The 20,195-nt window shown below is 45.1% G+C and overlaps 1 protein-coding gene across 1 annotated transcript in view; it reads left to right on the top strand.

The window, feature by feature from the left end:
• Positions 1–20,195, top strand: part of LOC106610487 (protein TANC2-like) — a gene marked incomplete at its 5' end in the record, with an annotated part of 120,141 nt that overhangs the window by 49,030 nt on the left and 50,916 nt on the right. Inside the window, one exon of the mRNA XM_045724542.2 lies at positions 6,840–6,971. Coding sequence (XP_045580498.2) covers positions 6,840–6,971 — 132 coding nt within the window. The remainder of the gene's footprint in view (positions 1–6,839; positions 6,972–20,195) is intronic.

Here is a 20,195-nt window from a genome sequence, read left to right as displayed (position 1 = left end):
AGACCAATCCAAACACATCTCTCGGCATGTCCAACCCACTGTCACACTGTTATAAATGATTCGGGAGACAGACGCAGGAATGCATAATAGGATTTTTTATTGTACCCAAATTACGGTGTGACGTGTAAAGGCACGGAGACTAAGACCAAACAAACACTATACAAAAACACAGGGTTGAAACCAACACAAAATAGCGAGGAGTACCTCGAATAAATAACAGACGCGCACAATGATTATCACACGGGACGATACCCGTAATCACCTGCGCAATCCACAACGGCACGAAAGCCCAAAACACACAGCACAGGTACTCACACACAACAACAGACATTGTAACAATAATCGACAGCCCAATGGAAACCGAAGGGCACACTTATACAAGTACTAGTCAGTGGGAATAGGGGACAGGTGTGCGAATAAAAGTTCCGGAGGGATCCGTGACACCCACTCATTATCTCAGCCAATCATGTGTAGTGGGAAGGTTGCTGGCTTTTTCTGTGGCTTAACCAACTATGCTGTTTTTTTAACAATTTTATTCGAATTTACAGATGCCAAAAAAAAAGATTTAGATGTCTTTTTAAAGTTTACATTCAAACAGAATCTCCTGTAAAGTAGTGACCCGCGACATACGCCTAGTTTCCTGAAACAAGTCACATATAACCTATAGATATATCCTAACCTTTGACGTTGACCAACAGATTAACCTTGACTGTGACCTTATGAAGTGTCCGTCCTCCCCCTGTTTCTCTAAACAGAGCAAGAGAATGATGACAGTCATTTGTTTGATTCCAGGGAAAACATGTTTATTTTGCACATTCTGTACTCTTATCTCCATGTTGAGGCTGCAAGTCTAAAATCAAGTGTTCTGAAATCTCCCTGGCATGTGTGTGTAAATAACAGAGTGCAGAGTTATTTTCTTCAAAGGCTTTTAGCCAAAACACATTGAGGAGAAGGGAACATTACATAGAAAATTGATATGCATATCGAATTGTGACAATTATGGCATGCCTCAAATAGCTTATTCTCCAAAGTATGGCTAAATGCATCTTAAAAATGTCAGTTACATAACAGGCTGCCATTCCTGACTGATCTTACTGTATCATTGTCTTGCTATTCAGAGCAGAGGCATTCATGGGAGATGAGCTGTATTAACGAGCCTTCCCTTCAGGTTGTCATAACTCTCCTGTGACGATCTGAAGGATCAGGTTGGGTCCGCTCCAGATCAGTGGGTCCGCTCTACAGAGTGCTCTCTCTCGTAGAGTGGGAGAGTAGAGTGGGAGAGCAGGTAGTCGGCTGTTTTATGGGCGGTCATAAAATACGCTGCCTCTATGCTCTGTAGTGTTCGAGTTTGGAATGTAAACTGTGGAACACAGAGAGACCCTTGGACATCAAAAGTTTGATTAATTAAACAATATTAATATTTTTGAGAATGTAGTAATGGTCCGTGGACACTTAAGGGACAGTCATGTCAAGTGTGTTTAATTTGGTGATCTCATGAAGGACAGGAAACACACATAACTGTATCTCTTCCCCAGCTGTCAGGTTTACATCTAAATATTGTGAAACGTACACTACCTCTCAAAAGTTTGGGGTCAATTAGAAATGTCCTTATTTTTTTAAGAAAAGCACATGTATTTTTTGTCCATTAAAATAACATCAAAATGAACAGAAATACGGTATAGACATTGTTAATGTTGTAAAAAATATATATATTTAATCTTTATTTAACTAGGCAAGTCAGTTAAGAACAAATTCTTATTTTCAGTGAAGGCCTAGGAGCAGTGGGTTAACTGCCTTGTTCACAGGCAGAATGAGAGATGTTTACCTTGCCAGCTTGGGATTTGATCTTGCAACCTTTTGGTTACTAGTCCAACGCTCTAACCACCAGGCTACCTGCCGCCCCGTGATTATTGTAGCTGGAAACGGCTGTTTTTTATGGAATATCTACATAGGTGTACAGAGGTCCATCATCAGCAACCATCACTCCTGTGTTCCAATGGCACGTTGTGTTAGCTAATCCAAGTTTATAATTTTAAAAGGCTAATTGATCATTAGAAAACCCTTTTGCAATTATGTTAGCACAGCTGAAAACTGTTGTACTGATTAAAGAAGCAATAAAACTGGCCTCCTTTAGACTAGTTGAGTATCTGGAGCATCAGCATTTGTGGGTTCGATTACAGGCTCAAAACGTCCAGAAACAAAGACCTTTCTGCTGAAACTCATCAGTCTATTCTTGTTCTGAGAAATGAAGGCTATTCCATGCAAGAAATTGCCAAGAAACTCAAGATCTCGTACAACACTGTGTACTACTCCCTTCACAGAACAGCGCAAACTGTCTCTAACCAGAATAGAAAGAGGAGTGAGATGCCCCTGTGCACAACTGAGCAAGAGCACAAGTACATTAGAGTGTCTAGTTTGAGAAACAGACGCCTCACAAGTCCTCAACTGGCAGCTTCATTAAATAGTACACCTTAAAACACCAGTCTCAATGTCTACAGTGAAGAGGCAACTCCGGGATGCTGGCCTTCTAGGCAGAGTTGCAAAGAAAAAGCCATATCTCAGACTGGACAATAAAAATAAAAGATTAAGATGGGCAAAAGAACACAGACTGGACAGAGGAACTCTGCCAGGAATGAGAGAAAGGTGAAAGAAGAGGAGGCCATGGATTGGCTGGTCTACCACGGCAGACGAACATCAAAGCTCCAGGTGTTAACAGTTTCTATCAGAGAGAGAGAGAGAGAGATGGAAAGAGAGCATGAGAGAGAGAGAGAGAGAGAGAGAGAGAGAGAGAGAGAGAGAGAGAGAGAGAGAAAGAGAGTGAGAGAGAGAGAGAGCGAGAGAGAGAGAGAGAGAGAGAGAGAGAGAGAGATTTGAAGTGCAGGAGAGAACTCTCTGAGAAGATGAAGGGAGAGGAAAGAAAGGAGGAGGTGGAAAAAGAGGAGAGAGGGAGGGGGATACTTTACCTAATGAGAGAGAAGCCTGTTGGGATAGTGTGAGCAGGATGGAGAGAGGAGGGAGAGAGGGATGGATGGAGGGAGGAGAGAGAGAGGGATGGATGGATGGAGGGAGGAGAGAGAGGGGGATGGAGGGAGGAGAGAGAGAGAGGGATGGAGGGAGGGGAGAGAGATGGATGGAAGGAGGAGAGAGGGGGATAGAGGGAGGAGAGAGAGGGGTGGAGGGAGGAGAGAGGGATGGAGGGAGAGTAAAGCGGGTGGGTGGAGAGAGAGAGGGATGAGGGAGAGGAGAGAGAGGGGGATGGAGGGAGAGGGGGGAGAGGGGTAGAGAGAGGAGAAAGAGGGATGGAGGGAGGAGAGAGAGGTGAAGGGAGGAAATAAAACATCTTAAAGATCTCAGTAGTATTTTAAGGGAAGTAGAACAGAAATGAACATAAACTTTTATTGAAAAATTGACATGAATGAAACGTAGTCATCTATAATACCTCTGTCTATAATACCTCTGTCTATAATACCTCTGTCTATAATACCTCTGTCTATAGTACCTCTGTCTATAGTACCTCTGTCTATAGTTCCTCTGTCTATAATACCTCTGTCTATAGGACCTCTGACTATAATACCTCTGTCTATAGTACCTCTGTCTATAGGACCTCTGTCTATAATACCTCTGTCTATAATACCTCTGTCTATAGTACCTCTGTCTATAGTACCTCTGTCTATAATACCTCTGTCTATAATACCTCTGTCTATAATACCTCTGTCTATAATACCTCTGTCTATAATACCTCTGTCTATAGGACCTCTGTCTATAATACCTCTGTCTATAGTACCTCTAACTATAATACCTCTGTCTATAGTACCTCTGTCTATAGGACCTCTGTCTATAGTACCTCTGACTATAATACCTCTGTCTATAGTACCTCTGTCTATAGGACCTCTGTCTATAATACATCTGTCTATAATACCTCTGTCTATAATACCTCTGTCTATAGGACCTCTGTCTATAGGACCTCTGTCTATAGGACCTCTGTCTATAATACCTCTGTCTATAATACCTCTGTCTATAGTACCTCTGTCTATAGTACCTCTGTCTATAATACCTCTGTCTATAATACCTCTGTCTATAGTACCTCTGTCTATAGTACCTCTGTCTATAGTACCTCTGTCTATAGTACCTCTGTCTATAATACCTCTGTCTATAGTACCTCTGTTTGTACTACCTCTGTCTATAGTACCTCTGCCTATAGTACCTCTATCTATAATACCTCTGTCTATAATACCTCTGTCAATAGTACCTCTGTCTATAGTACCTCTGTCTATAATACCTCTGTCTATAGTACCTCTGTCTATAGTACCTCTGTCTATAGTACCTCTGTCTATAGTACCTCTGTCTATAGTACCTCTGTCTATAGTACCTCTGTCTATAATACCTCTGTCTATAGTACCTCTGTCTATAGTACCTCTGTCTATAGTACCTCTGTCTATAGTACCTCTGTCTATAGTACCTCTGTCTATAGTACCTCTGTCTATAATACCTCTGTCTATAGTACCTCTGTTTGTACTACCTCTGTCTATAGTACCTCTGCCTATAGTACCTCTATCTATAATACCTCTGTCTATAATACCTCTGTCTATAGTACCTCTGTCTATAGTACCTCTGCCGAAAGGACCTCTGTCTATAGGACCTCTGTCTATAATACCTCTGTCTATAGTACCTCTGCCGAAAGGACCTCTGTCTATAGGACCTCTGTCTATAATACCACTGTCAATAGTACCTCTATCTATAATACCTCTGTCTATAATACCTCTGTCAATAGTACCTCTGTCTATAGTACCTCTGCCGAAAGGACCTCTGTCTATAGGACCTCTGTCTATAATACCTCTGTCTATAGTACCTCTGCCGAAAGGACCTCTGTCTATAGGACCTCTGTCTATAATACCACTGTCAATAGTACCTCTATCTATAATACCTCTGTCTATAATACCTCTGTCAATAGTACCTCTGTCTATAGTACCTCTGTCTATAATCACTCTGTCTATAATCACTCTGTCTATAGTACCTCTGTCTATAATACCTCTGTCTATAATACCTCTGTCTATAATACCTCTGTCTATAGTACCTCTGTCTATAGTACCTCTGCCGAAAGGACCTCTGTCTATAGGACCTCTGTCTATAGGACCTCTGTCTATAATACCTCTGTCTATAGTACCTCTGCCGAAAAGACCTCTGTCTATAGGACCTCTGTCTATAATACCTCTGTCTATAATACCTCTGTCAATAGTACCTCTGTCTATAGTACCTCTGTCTATAGTACCTCTGTCTATAATACCTCTGTCTATAATACCTCTGTCTATAGTACCTCTGTCTATAGTACCTCTGTCTATAGTACATCTGTCTATAATACCTCTGTCTATAGTACCTCTGTCTATAGTACCTCTGTCTATAATACCTCTGTCTATAATCACTCTGTCTATAGTACCTCTGTCTATAATACCTCTGTCTATAATACCTCTGTCTATAGTACCTCTGTCTATAGTACCTCTGTTTGTACTACCTCTGTCTATAGTACCTCTGCCTATAGTACCTCTATCTATAATACCTCTGTCTATAATACCTCTGTCTATAGTTCCTCTGTCTATAGGATCTCTGTCTATAATACCTCTGTCTATAGTTCCTCTGTCTATAATACCTGTCTGTAGTTCCTCTGTCTATAATACCTCTGTCTGTAGTTCCTCTGTCTATAATACCTCTGTCTATAATACCTCTGTCTATCATACCTCTGTCTATAGTTCCTCTGTCTATAATACCTCTGTCTATAATACCTCTGTCTATAATACCTCTGTCTATAGTTCCTCTGTCTATAGTTCCTCTGTTTATAATACCTCTGTCTATAGGACCTCTGTCTATAATACATCTGTCTATAATACATCTGTCTATAATACCTCTGTCTATAGTTTCTCTGTCTATAGTTTCTCTGTCTATAGGACCTCTGTCTATAATACCTCTGTCTATAGTTCCTCTGTCTATAATACCTCTGTCTGTAGTTCCTCTGTCTATAATACCTCTGTCTGTAGTTCCTCTGTCTATAATACCTCTGTCTATAATACCTCTGTCTATAGTTCCTCTGTCTATAGTTCCTCTGTCTATAATACTCCTCATAAAGGGAGCGGGAGATTGGGCAACCGTCACATTTTAGAGGAGACGGTAGCATTTAGTTTATTTCTGAAATGCGTTGTGGGATAGCTGGCTGGACTGTGGAGGTCTCAGGCCTGGCCTACTGCCCAGCCTGGATGTGTATCAGAGAGCAGCGATGTTCCTGGGGACTGACAGACGGACGGACGGATGGACGGACGGAAGGACACACACACACACACACACACACACACACACACACACACACACACACACACACACACACACACACACACACACACACACACACACACACACACACACACACACACACACCTCTCTCTCTCTCTTCTAATCCCATTGAAGATGCAGTGGCCCCAGAGCAGAGCTGGTCTTCAGACACAGCAGTCTGAGGCTTTCTCTCCATGAATAAGATATTTGTCTGCAGAGTTAATTAATCCACAGGGTCTGGGTGGCATCTGGAACAGCCCCGCAGAGGGAGGGGAACAAGTCCATGGAACAGTCAATCAGAGGGGGTTGGGGGACAGTTCCATGGAACAGCCATATTGCATCCCTCCCTTCCGCCCTCATCTCTAACCTTTACTGTGAACTAACTCACCCTGGCTTGACAGCTAAACCGCATCAAGATGCTGGCATGAACTAATATAATGCTGTATGTGATTCAAAGCTAACAGTTTCTTTCTCGCCTCTCCTGCTCTGTCCCCACCTACCCGCTTCATACACACCCTCAGCCACCAGCTGGGCTCAGCTGGAAGACGTGGCCTACCTGGAGGATCAGAGACACACTCCGCTGAGCATGTCCATGCACATGAACCGACAGAACACACACACCGGGGCAGGACGCGCTCAGACCGACCTCAGAGGTAAGACAGCAATGCTATAGCCCTTCAGAAGGGACGGGTCCTAAATCATACCCTATGCTCTATATACTGTCGTGCACATAGGGCTCTGGTCAAAGGGCACATTATAGGGAACTGCCTAATCTGCAGATATAACAGACATAGACAGAAACCTCTCTCCTCGGTCTAGATATAATAGACATAGACAGACACCTCTCTCCTCAGTCTAGATATAATAGACATAGACAGAAACCTCTCTCCTCGGTCTAGATATAATAGACATAGACTGACACCTCTCTCCTCAGTCTAGATATAATAGACATAGACAGACACCTCTCTCCTCAGTCTAGATATAATAGACATAGACAGACACCTCTCTCCTCAGTCTAGATATAATAGACATAGACAGACACCTCTCTCCTCAGTCTAGATATAATAGACATAGACAGAAACCTCTCTCCTCGGTCTAGATATAATAGACATAGACTGACACCTCTCTCCTCAGTCTAGATATAATAGACATAGACAGACATCTCTCTCCTCAGTCTAGATATAATAGACATAGACAGACACCTCTCTCCTCAGTCTAGATATAATAGACATAGACAGACACCTCTCTCCTCAGTTAGTCCTCTTGTCATCATGACATGGTCTGCATCCCAAATGTTACCCTATTCCCTATATACCTGGATCAGGTAGCTTGCACTCCTTACTTCTCACAGAGAGCTAAAGAGAGAGAGGGGGAGAGTGGGGGAGAGAGAGAGTGAGTGTGGCGGAGGAAGGTAGAGAGTGTGGGGGAAGGAGGGAGAGAGAGTATGGGAGAGAGAGTGGGGGAGAGAGAGAGATAGGGAGAGTGAACAAATTGTCTGCCACAAAAGTAGGAATGGTCACGACTTAACATTGCTTATATACTATAGAGGGTTGTTGTGCTAGTCAGATGGTAACCAGATGCTGAAGTGTCCTCCTGCACTATACTATAGAGGGTTGTTGTGCTAGTCAGATGGTAACCAGATGCTGAAGTGTCCTCCTGCACTATACTATAGAGGGTTGTTGTGCTAGTCAGATGGTAACCAGATGCTGAAGTGTACTCCTACACTATACTATAGAGAGTTGTTGTGCTAGTCAGATGGTAACCAGATGCTGAAGTGTCCTCCTGCACTATACTAGAGGGTTGTTGTGCTAGTCAGATGGTAACCAGATGCTGAAGCGTCCTCCTGCATTATACTATAGAGGGTTGTTGTGCTAGTCAGATGGTAACCAGATGCTGAAGCGTCCTCCTGCACTATACTAGAGGGTTGTTGTGCTAGTCAGATGGTAACCAGATGCTGAAGCGTCCTCCTGCACTATACTAGAGGGTTGTTGTGCTAGTCAGATGGTAACCAGATGCTGAAGCGTCCTCCTGCACTATACTAGAGGGTTGTTGTGCTAGTCAGATGGTAACCAGATGCTTCGCTTCTTTAGTTTAATGTTGTTTGATGCTGTCAGGGAAATCAAGGGACTAGCTCACTGATCCCAAATGTCACCCTATTTAGTGCACTACTTTTGACCAGGGCCCTAGATAGGTAATAGTGTTATTTGGGAATCAACTGAGGTAGCTTAGCTTGAGGTGTTGATAAACCTGGTGGTACAGGCAGGTTCACTTTCTTACATTTACACCCACTCATTTTAGACACACACACATGCACACAAACACACTCACACACACACTGGCACTCAAACTCACACTCACTCAACATTCACACAAGCATGCACACAAACACACACTCACACATAACAGTCACACACACTGGCACTCAAACACACACTCACTCAACATTCACACACACTAACACACACACACGTGCATGCAGGCAGACACACACTCACACACATACACGGTGTGGAGTAGAGAGTAGATCCCCTGGTACTTCATATGGAGCAGACTGAAGTACCACTCGTCCTCTCCTCCACTCCCTCATCCTTTCATCCTCCCCTGCTCTGAGTCATCCTCACCTGGTGAATAATTCAACTGTCTGAGTGAGCCTCTCCGTCTGACTAGCCAGGGGTAGGAGAGGAAACAGAATGATACATCTCTGTCTGACTAGCCAGGGGGGAGGAGAGGAAACATGGTGATACCTCTCTGTCTGACTAGCCAGGGGTAGGAGAGGAAACAGAATGATACATCTCTGTCTGACTAGCCAGGGGAGAGGAGAGGAAACATGGTGATACCTCTCTGTCTGACTAGCCAGGGGGGAGGAAACAGAATGATACCTCTCTGTCTGACTAGCCAGGGGTAGGAGAGGAAACAGAATGATACCTCTCTGTCTGACTAGCCAGGGGGAGGAGAGGAAACAGAGTGATACCTCTCTGTCTGACTAGCCAGGGGGGAGGAGAGGAAACATGGTGATACCTCTCTGTCTGACTAGCCAGGGGTAGGAGAGGAAACAGAATGATACATCTCTGTCTGACTAGCCAGGGGAGAGGAGAGGAAACATGGTGATACCTCTCTGTCTGACTAGCCAGGGGGGAGGAAACAGAATGATACCTCTCTGTCTGACTAGCCAGGGGTAGGAGAGGAAACAGAATGATACCTCTCTGTCTGACTAGCCAGGGGGGAGGAGAGGAAACAGAGTGATACCTCTCTGTCTGACTAGCCAGGGGGGAGGAGAGGAAACATGGTGATACCTCTCTGTCTGACTAGCCAGGGGGGAGGAAACAGAATGATACCTCTCTGTCTGACTAGCCAGGGGAGAGGAAACAGAGTGATACCTCTCTGTCTGACTAGCCAGGGGAGAGGAAACAGAATGATACCTCTCTGTCTGACTAGCCAGGGGGGAGGAGAGGAAACAGAGTGATACCTCTCTGTCTGACTAGCCAGGGGGGAGGAGAGGAAACAGAGTGATACCTCTCTGTCTGACTAGCCAGGGGGGAGGAGAGGAAACAGAGTGATACCTCTATGTCTGACTAGCCAGGGGGGAGGAGAGGAAACAGAGTGATACCTCTCTGTCTGACTAGCCAGGGGGGAGGAGAGGAAACATGGTGATACCTCTCTGTCTGACTAGCCAGGGGAGAGGAAACAGAGTGATACCTCTCTGTCAGACTAGCCAGGGGGGAGGAGAGGAAACAGAGTGATACCTCTCTGTCTGACTAGCCAGGGGGGAGGAGAGGAAACAGAGTGATACCTCTCTGTCTGACTAACCAGGGGAGAGGAAACAGAATGATACCTCTCCGTCTGACTAGCCAGGGGAGAGGAAACAGAGTGATACCTCTCTGTCTGACTAGCCAGGGGGGAGGAGAGGAAACAGAGTGATACCTCTCTGTCTGACTAGCCAGGTGGGAGGAGAGGAAACAGAGTGATACTTAGGCCTATACCTTACAGCCTTGCCTGAACAGGGAATGATACAGCACCATCTACAGAAGACCCCACAGACACAATCCTAGCCTGGAAACAGTCCCTGCTCCCACCTTACTGCTCACAGCCCTGCAGCCATGTTTCTAGGAGCGGACCAACAGAGGCTCTATGACTTCGCTAATAGGCCTAATGCTTAATGGTCTCCGCCATAGACAACTGCTAGTGCTGAGTAGTATCTTGGTGATTACAGTGGGAGAGAGCTGTACTGGTGTAGTATCTTGGTGATTACAGTGGGAGAGAGCTGTACTGGTGTAGTATCTTGGTGATTACAGTGGGAGAGAGCTGTACTGGTGTAGTATCTTGGTGATTACAGTGGGAGAGGAGAGAGCTGTACTGGTGTAGTATCTTGGTGATTACAGTGGGAGAGGAGAGAGCTGTACTGGTGTAATATCTTGGTGATTACAGTGGGAGAGGAGAGAGCTGTACTGGTGTAATATCTTGGTGATTACTGTAGGAGAGGAGAGAGCTGTACTGGTGTAGTATCTTGGTGATTACAGTGGGAGAGGAGAGAACTGTACTGGTGTAATATCTTGGTGATTACAGTGGGAGAGGAGAGAGCTGTACTGGTGTAGTATCTTGGTGATTACAGTGGGAGAGGAGAGAGCTGTACTGGTGTAGTATCTTGGTGATTACAGTGGGAGAGGAGAGAGCTGTACTGGTGAAGTATCTTGGTGATTACAGTGGGAGTGGAGAGAGCTGTACTGGTGTATTATCTTGGTGATTACAGTGGGAGAGGAGAGAGCTGTACTGGTGTAGTATCTTGGTGATTACAGTGGGAGAGGAGAGAGCTGTACTGGTGTAATATCTTGGTGATTACTGTAGGAGAGGAGAGAGCTGTACTGGTGTAATATCTTGGTGATTACAGTGGGAGAGGAGAGAACTGTACTGGTGTAGTATCTTGGTGATTACAGTGGGAGAGGAGAGAGCTGTACTGGTGTAGTATCTTGGTGATTACAGTGGGAGAGGAGAGAGCTGTACTGGTGTAATATCTTGGTGATTACTGTAGGAGAGGAGAGAGCTGTAATGGTGTAGTATCTTGGTGATTCCAGTGGGAGAGGAGAGAACTGTACTGGTGTAATATCTTGGTGATTACAGTGGGAGAGGAAAGAGCTGTACTAGTGTAGTATCTTAAAGATTACAGTGGGAGAGGAGAGAGCTGTACTGGTGTAATATCTTGGTGATTACTGTAGGAGAGGAGAGAGCTGTACTGGTGTAGTATCTTGGTGATTACAGTGGGAGAGGAGAGAGCTGTACTGGTGTAATATCTTGGTGATTACAGTGGGAGAGGAGAGAGCTGTACTGGTGTATTATCTTGGTGATTACTGTAGGAGAGGAGAGAGCTGTACTGGTGTAATATCTTGGTGATTACAGTGGGAGAGGAGAGAACTGTACTGGTGTAGTATCTTGGTGATTACAGTGGGAGAGGAGAGAGCTGTACTGGTGTAGTATCTTGGTGATTACAGTGGGAGAGGAGAGAGCTGTACTGGTGTAATATCTTGGTGATTACAGTGGGAGAGGAGAGAGCTGTACTGGTGTAATATCTTGGTGATTACTGTAGGAGAGGAGAGAGCTGTACTGGTGTAGTATCTTGGTGATTACAGTGGGAGAGGAGAGAACTGTACTGGTGTAGTATCTTGGTGATTACAGTGGGAGAGGAGAGAGCTGTACTGGTGTAGTATCTTGGTGATTACAGTGGGAGAGGAGAGAGCTGTACTGGTGTAGTATCTTGGTGATTACAGTGGGAGAGGAGAGAGCTGTACTGGTGAAGTATCTTGGTGATTACAGTGGGAGAGGAGAGAACTGTACTGGTGTAGTATCTTGGTGATTACAGTGGGAGAGGAGAGAGCTGTACTGGTGAAGTATCTTGGTGATTACAGTGGGAGAGGAGAGAGCTGTACTGGTGTAGTATCTTGGTGATTACAGTGGGAGAGGAGAGAGCTGTACTGGTGAAGTATCTTGGTGATTACAGTGGGAGAGGAGAGAGCTGTACTGGTGAAGTATCTTGGTGATTACTGTAGGAGAGGAGAGAGCTGTACTGGTGTAATATCTTGGTGATTACAGTGGGAGAGGAGAGAACTGTACTGGTGTAGTATCTTGGTGATTACAGTGGGAGAGGAGAGAGCTGTACTGGTGTAGTATCTTGGTGATTACAGTGGGAGAGGAGAGAGCTGTACTGGTGTAATATCTTGGTGATTACAGTGGGAGAGGAGAGAGCTGTACTGGTGAAGTATCTTGGTGATTACAGTGGGAGAGGAGAGAGCTGTACTGGTGTAGTATCTTGGTGATTACAGTGGGAGAGGAGAGAGCTGTACTGGTATATTATCTTGGTGATTACTGTAGGAGAGGAGAGAACTGTACTGGTGTAGTATCTTGGTGATTACAGTGGGAGAGGAGAGAGCTGTACTGGTGAAGTATCTTGGTGATTACAGTGGGAGAGGAGAGAGCTGTACTGGTGTAGTATCTTGGTGATTACAGTGGGAGAGGAGAGAGCTGTACTGGTATATTATCTTGGTGATTACTGTAGGAGAGGAGAGAGCTGTACTGGTGTAGTATCTTGGTGATTACAGTGGGAGAGGAGAGAGCTGTACTGGTGAAGTATCTTGGTGATTACAGTGGGAGAGGAGAGAGCTGTACTGGTGTAGTATCTTGGTGATTACAGTGGGAGAGGAGAGAGCTGTACTGGTGTGGTATCTTGGTGATTACAGTGGGAGAGGAGAGAGCTGTACTGGTGTAGTATCTTGGTGATTACAGTGGGAGAGGAGAGAGCTGTACTGGTGTAGTATCTTGGTGATTACAGTGGGAGAGGAGAGAGCTGTACTGGTGTAGTATCTTGGTGATTACAGTGGGAGAGGAGAGAGCTGTACTGGTGTAGTATCTTGGTGATTACAGTGGGAGAGGAGAGAGCTGTACTGGTGTAGTATCTTGGTGATTACAGTGGGAGAGGAGAGAGCTGTGCTGGTGTAGTATCTTGGTGATTACAGTGGGAGAGGAGAGAGCTGTACTGGTATATTATCTTGGTGATTACTGTAGGAGAGGAGAGAGCTGTACTGGTGTAATATCTTGGTGATTACAGTGGGAGAGGAGAGAGCTGTACTGGTGTGGTATCTTGGTGATTACAGTGGGAGAGGAGAGAACTGTACTGGTGTAGTATCTTGGTGATTACAGTGGGAGAGGAGAGAACTGTACTGGTGTAATATCTTGGTGATTACAGTGGGAGAGGAGAGAGCTGTACTGGTGTAGTATCTTGGTGATTACAGTGGGAGAGGAGAGAGCTGTACTGGTGTAGTATCTTGGTGATTACAGTGGGAGAGGAGAGAGCTGTACTGGTGTAGTATCTTGGTGATTACAGTGGGAGAGGAGAGAGCTGTACTGGTGTAGTATCTTGGTGATTACAGTGGGAGAGGAGAGAACTGTACTGGTGTAATATCTTGGTGATTACAGTGGGAGAGGAGAGAGCTGTACTGGTATATTATCTTGGTGATTACAGTGGGAGAGGAGAGAGCTGTACTGGTGTAGTATCTTGGTGATTACAGTGGGAGAGGAGAGAGCTGTACTGGTGTATTATCTTGGTGATTACAGTGGGAGAGGAGAGAGCTGTACTGGTGTGGTATCTTGGTGATTACAGTGGGAGAGGAGAGAACTGTACTTGTGTAGTATCTTGGTGATTACAGTGGGAGAGGAGAGAGCTGTACTGGTGTAGTATCTTGGTGATTACAGTGGGAGAGGAGAGAGCTGTACTGGTGTATTATCTTGGTAATTACAGTGGGAGAGGAGAGAGCTGTACTGGTGTAGTATCTTGGTGATTACAGTGGGAGAGGAGAGAGCTGTACTGGTGTAGTATCTTGGTGATTACAGTGGGAGAGGAGAGAGCTGTACTGGTGTAATATCTTGGTGATTACAGTGGGAGAGAGCTGTACTGGTGTAGTATCTTGGTGATTACAGTGGGAGAGGAGAGAGCTGTACTTGTGTAGTATCTTGGTGATTACAGTGGGAGAGGAGAGAGCTGTACTGGTGTAGTATCTTGGTGATTACAGTGGGAGAGGAGAGAGCTGTACTGGTGTAGTATCTTGGTGATTACAGTGGGAGAGGAGAGAGCTGTACTGGTGTAGTATCTTGGTGATTACTGTAGGAGAGGAGAGAGCTGTACTGGTGAAGTATCTTGGTGATTACAGTGGGAGAGGAGAGAGCTGTTCTGGTGAAGTATCTTGGTGATTACAGTGGGAGAGGAGAGAGCTGTACTGGTGTAGTATCTTGGTGATTACAGTGGCAGAGGAGAGAGCTGTACTGGTGTAGTATCTTGGTGATTACAGTGGGAGAGGAGAGAGCTGTACTGGTGTGGTATCTTGGTGATTACAGTGGGAGAGGAGAGAGCTGTACTGGTGTAGTATCTTGGTGATTACAGTGGGAGAGGAGAGAGCTGTACTGGTGTAGTATCTTGGTGATTACAGTGGGAGAGGAGAGAGCTGTACTGGTGTAGTATCTTGGTGATTACAGTGGGAGAGGAGAGAGCTGTACTGGTGAAGTATCTTGTTGATTACAGTGGGAGAGGAGAGAGCTGTACTGGTGTAGTATCTTGGTGATTACAGTGGGAGAGGAGAGAGCTGTACTGGTGAAGTATCTTGGTGATTACAGTGGGAGAGGAGAGAGCTGTACTGGTGTAGTATCTTGGTGATTACAGTGGGAGAGGAGAGAGCTGTACTGGTGTGGTATCTTGGTGATTACAGTGGGAGAGGAGAGAGCTGTACTGGTGTAGTATCTTGTGATTACAGTGGGTTAGGAGAGAGCTGTACTGGTGTGGTATCTTGGTGATTACAGTGGGAGAGGAGAGAGCTGTACTGGTGTGGTATCTTGGTGATTACAGTGGGAGAGGAGAGAGCTGTACTGGTGTAGTATCTTGGTGATTACAGTCGGAGAGGAGAGAGCTGTACTGGTGTAGTATCTTGGTGATTACAGTGGGAGAGGAGAGAGCTGTACTGGTGTAGTATCTTGGTGATTACAGTGGGAGAGGAGAGAGCTGTACTGGTGTAATATCTTGGTGATTACAGTGGGAGAGGAGAGAGCTGTACTGGTGAAGTATCTTGGTGATTACAGTGGGAGAGAGCTGTGTGTGTGTGTGTGTGTGTGTGTGTGTGTGTGTGTGTGTGTGTGTGTGTGTGTGTGTGTGTGTGTGTGTGTGTGTGTGTGTGTGTGTGTGTGTGTGTGTGTGTGTGTGTGTGTGTGTGTGTGTGTGTGTGTGTGTGTGTGTCTGTGTGTCTGTGTGTGTGTCTGTTTATCTGTCTTTGTGTCTCTGTGTCTGTGTGTCTGTGCCTCTGTCTCGTGTGTATCTGTCTCTATCTTTATCTGTGTGTCTGTGTGTATGGGTCTCTGTCTCTGTGTGTCTCTGTCTCTGTGTGTCTCTGTCTCTGTGTGTCTCTGTGTGTCTGTGTGTCTCTGTGTGTCTCTGTCTCTGTGTGTCTGTGTGTCTCTGTGTATCCGTGTCTCCGTGTATCTGTCTCTGCGTGTGTCTGTGTCTCTGTGGGTCTCCGTCTCTGTGTGTCTCTGTGTCTCTGTTTCTGTGTGTCTGTGTCTCTCTGTGTATCTGTCTCTGTGTGTCTCTGTGTCTCTATTTCTGTGTGTCTGTGTCAAATCAAATCAAATCAAATCAAATTTATTTTTATATAGCCCTTCGTACATCAGCTGATATTCTCAAAGTGCTGTACAGAAACCCAGCCTAAAACCCCAAACAGCAAGCAAAGCATGTGAAAGAAGCACGGTGGCTAGGAAAAACTCCCTAGGAAAAACTCCCTAGAAAGGCCAAAAACCTAGGAAGAAACCTAGAGAGGAACCAGGCTATGAGGGGTGGCCAGTCCTCTTCTGGCTGTGCAGGGTGGATATTATAACAGAACATGGTCAAAATGTTAAAATGTTAAAATGTTCATAAATGACCAGCATGGTCAAATAATAATAATCATAGTAGTTGTCGAGGGTGCAACAAGCACGTCCGTTGAACAGGTCAGGGTTCCATAGCCGCAGGCAGAACAGTTGAAACTGGAGCAGCAGCACGGCCAGGTGGACTGGGGACAGCAAGGAGTCATCATACCAGGTAGTCCTGAGGCATGGTCCTAGGGCTCAGGTCCTCCGAGAGAAAGACAGAAAGAGAGAAAGAGAGAATTAGAGAGAGCATATTTAAATACACACAGGACACCGGATAAGACAAGAGAAATACTCCAGATGTAACAGACTGACCCTAGCCCCCCGACACATAAACTACTGCAGCATAAATACTGGAGGCTGAGACAGGAGGGATCAGAAGACACTGTGGCCCCATCCGATGATACCCCCGGACAGGGCCAAACAGGCAGGATATAACCCCACCCACTTTGCCAAAGCACAGCCCCCACACCACTAGAGGGATGTCTCCAACCACCAACTTACCGTCCTAAGACAAGGCCGAGTATAGCCCACAACGATCTCCGCCATGGCACAACCCAAGGGGGGGGGGGGGGGGGGGGGCGCCAACCCAGACAGGAAGACCACGTCAGTGACTCAACCCACTCAAGTGACGCACCCCTCCCATGGACGGCATGGAAGAACACCAGTAGGCCAGTGACTCAGCCTCTGTAAAAGGGTTAGAGGCAGAGAATCCCAGTGGAAAGAGGGGAACCGGCAAGGCAGAGACAGCAAGGGCGGTTCGTTGCTCCAGCCTTTCCGTTCACCTTCACACTCCTGGGCCAGACTATACTTAATCATAGGACCTACTGAAGAGATAAGTCTTCAGTAAAGACTTAAAGGTTGAGACTGAGTCTGCGTCTCTCACATTGGTAGGCAGACCATTCCATAAAAATGGAGCTCTATAGGAGAAAGCCCTACCTCCAGCCGTTTGCTTAGAAATTCTAGGGACAACTAGGAGGCCTGCGTCTTGTGACCGTAGCGTACGTGTAGGTATGTACGGCAGGACCAAATCGGAAAGATAGGTAGGAGCAAGCCCATGTAATGCTTTGTAGGTTAGCAGTAAAACCTTGAAATCAGCCCTTGCCTTAACAGGAAGCCAGTGTAGGGAGGCTAACACTGGAGTAATATGATCACATTTTTTGGTTCTAGTCAGGATTCTAGCAGCCGTATTTAGCACTAACTGAAGTTTATTTAGTGCTTTATCCGGGTAGCCGGAAAGTAGAGCATTGCAGTAGTCCAGCCTAGAAGTAACAAAAGCATGGATTAATTTTTCTGCGTCATTTTTGGACAGAAAATTTCTGATTTTTGCAATGTTACGTAGATGGAAAAAAGCTGTCCTTGAAACAGTCTTGATATGTTCTTCAAAAGAGAGATCAGGGTCCAGAGTAACGCCGAGGTCCTTCACAGTTTTATTTGAGACGACTGTACAACCATCCAGATTAATTGTCAGATTCAACAGAAGATCTCTTTGTTTCTTGGGACCTAGAACAAGCATCTCTGTTTTGTCCGAGTTTAAAAGTAGAAAGTTTGCAGCCATCCACTTCTTTATGTCTGAAACACAGGCTTCTAGCGAGGGCAATTTTGGGGCTTCACCATGTTTCATTGAAATGTACAGCTGTGTGTCGTCTGCATAGCAGTGAAATTTAACATTATGTTTTCGAATGACATCCCCAAGAGGTAAAATATATAGTGAAAACAATAGTGGTCCTAAAACGGAACCTTGAGGAACACCGAAATTTACAATTGATTTGTCAGAGGACAAACCATTCACAGAGACAAACTGATATCTTTCCGACAGATAAGATCTAAACCAGGCCAGAACTTGTCCATGTAGACCAATTTGGGTTTCCAATCTCTCCAAAAGAATGTGGTGATCGATGGTATCAAAAGCGGCACTAAGATCTAGGAGCACGAGGACAGATGCAGAGCCTCGGTCTGACGTCATTAAAAGGTCATTTACCACCTTCACAAGTGCAGTCTCAGTGCTATGATGGGGTCTAAAACCAGACTGAAGCGTTTCGTATACATTGTTTGTCTTCAGGAAGGCAGTCAGTTGCTGTGCAACAGCTTTTTCTAAAATTTTGGAGAGGAATGGAAGATTCGATATAGGCCGATAGTTTTTTATAATTTCTGGATCAAGATTCGGCTTTTTCAAGAGAGGCTTTATTACTGCCACTTTTAGTGAGCTTGGTACACATCCGGTGGATAGAGAGCCGTTTATTATGTTCAACATAGGAGGGCCAAGCACAGGAAGCAGCTCTTTCAGTAGTTTAGTTGGAATAGGGTCCAGTATGCAGCTTGAGGGTTTGGAGGCCATGATTATTTTCATCATTGCGTCAAGAGATATAGTACTAAAACACTTTAGTATCTCCCTTGATCCTAGGTCCTGGCAGAGTTGTGCAGACTCAGGACAATGGAGCTTTGGAGGAATACCCAGATTTAAAGAGGAGTCTGTAATTTGCTTTCTAATGATCATGATCTTTTCCTCAAAGAAGTTCATAAATTTATTACTGCTGAAGTGAAAGCCATCCTCCATTTGCGAAGGCTGCTTTTTAGTTAGCTTTGCGACAGTATCAAAAAGAAATTTCGGATTGTTCTTATTTTCCTCAATTAAGTTGGAAAAATAGGATGATCGAGCAGCAGTAAGGGCTCTTCGATACTGCACGGTACTGTCTTTCCAAGCTAGTCGGAAGACTTCCAGTTTGGTGTGGCGCCATTTCCGTTCCAATTTTCTGGAAGCTTGCTTCAGAGCTCGTGTATTTTCTGTATACCAGGGAGCTAGTTTCTTATGACAGATGTTTTTAGTTTTTAGGGGTGCAACTGCATCTAGGGTATTGCGCAAGGTTAAATTGAGTTCCTCGGTTAGGTGGTTAACTGATTTTTGTCCTCTGACGTCCTTGGGTAGGCAGAGGCAGTCTGGAAGGGCATCAAGGAATCTTTGGGTTGTCTGAGAATTTATAGCACGACTTTTAATGCTCCTTGGTTGGGGTCTGAGCAGATTATTTGTTGCAATTGCAAACGTAATAAAATGGTGGTCCGATAGTCCAGGATTATGAGGAAAAACATTTAGATCCACAACATTTATTCCATGGGACAAAACTAGGTCCAGAGTATGACTGTGGCAGTGAGTAGGTCCAGAGACATGTTGGACAAAACCCACTGAGTCGATGATGGCTCCGAAAGCCTTTTGGAGTGGGTCTGTGGACTTTTCCATGTGAATGTTAAAGTCACCAAAAATTAGAATATTATCTGCTATGACTACAAGATCCGATAGGAATTCAGGGAACTCAGTGAGGAACACTGCATATGGCCCAGGAGGCCTATAAACAGTAGCTATAAAAAGTGAGTGAGTAGGCTGCATAGATTTCATGACTAGAAGCTCAAAAGACGAAAACGTCATTGTTGGTTTTTTTTTTGTAAATTGAAATTTGCTATCGTAAATGTTAGCAACACCTCCGCCTTTGCCGGATGCACGGGGGGTATGGTCACTAATGTAACCTGGGGGTGAGGCCTCATTTAACACAGTAAATTCATCAGGCTTAAGCCATGTTTCAGTCAGGCCAATCACATCAAGATTATTATCAGTGATTAGTTCATTGACTATAACTGCCTTGGAAGTGAGGGATCTAACATTAAGTAACCCAATTTTGAGATGTGAGGTATCACAATCTCTTTCAATAATGGCAGGAATGGAGGAGGTCTTTATACTAGTGAGATTGCTAAAGCGAACACCGCCATTTTTAATTTTGCCCAACCTAGATCGAGGCACAGACACGGTCTCAATGGGGAAAGCTGAGCTGACTACACTGACTGTGCTAGTGGCAGACTCCACTAAGCTGGCAGGCTGGCTAACAGCCTGCTGCCTGGCCTGCACCCTATTTCATTGTGGAGCTAGAGGAGTTAGAGCCCTGTCTATGTTCGTAGAT

Source organism: Salmo salar, chromosome 01 (assembly GCF_965601325.2).
Source record: "Salmo salar chromosome 01, fSalSal1, whole genome shotgun sequence".
In the NCBI taxonomy this organism is placed as follows: Eukaryota; Metazoa; Chordata; class Actinopteri; order Salmoniformes; family Salmonidae; genus Salmo; species Salmo salar.
Note: the sequence above shows the minus strand (reverse complement) of the source record. Positions and strands in the feature narration are given on the sequence as shown.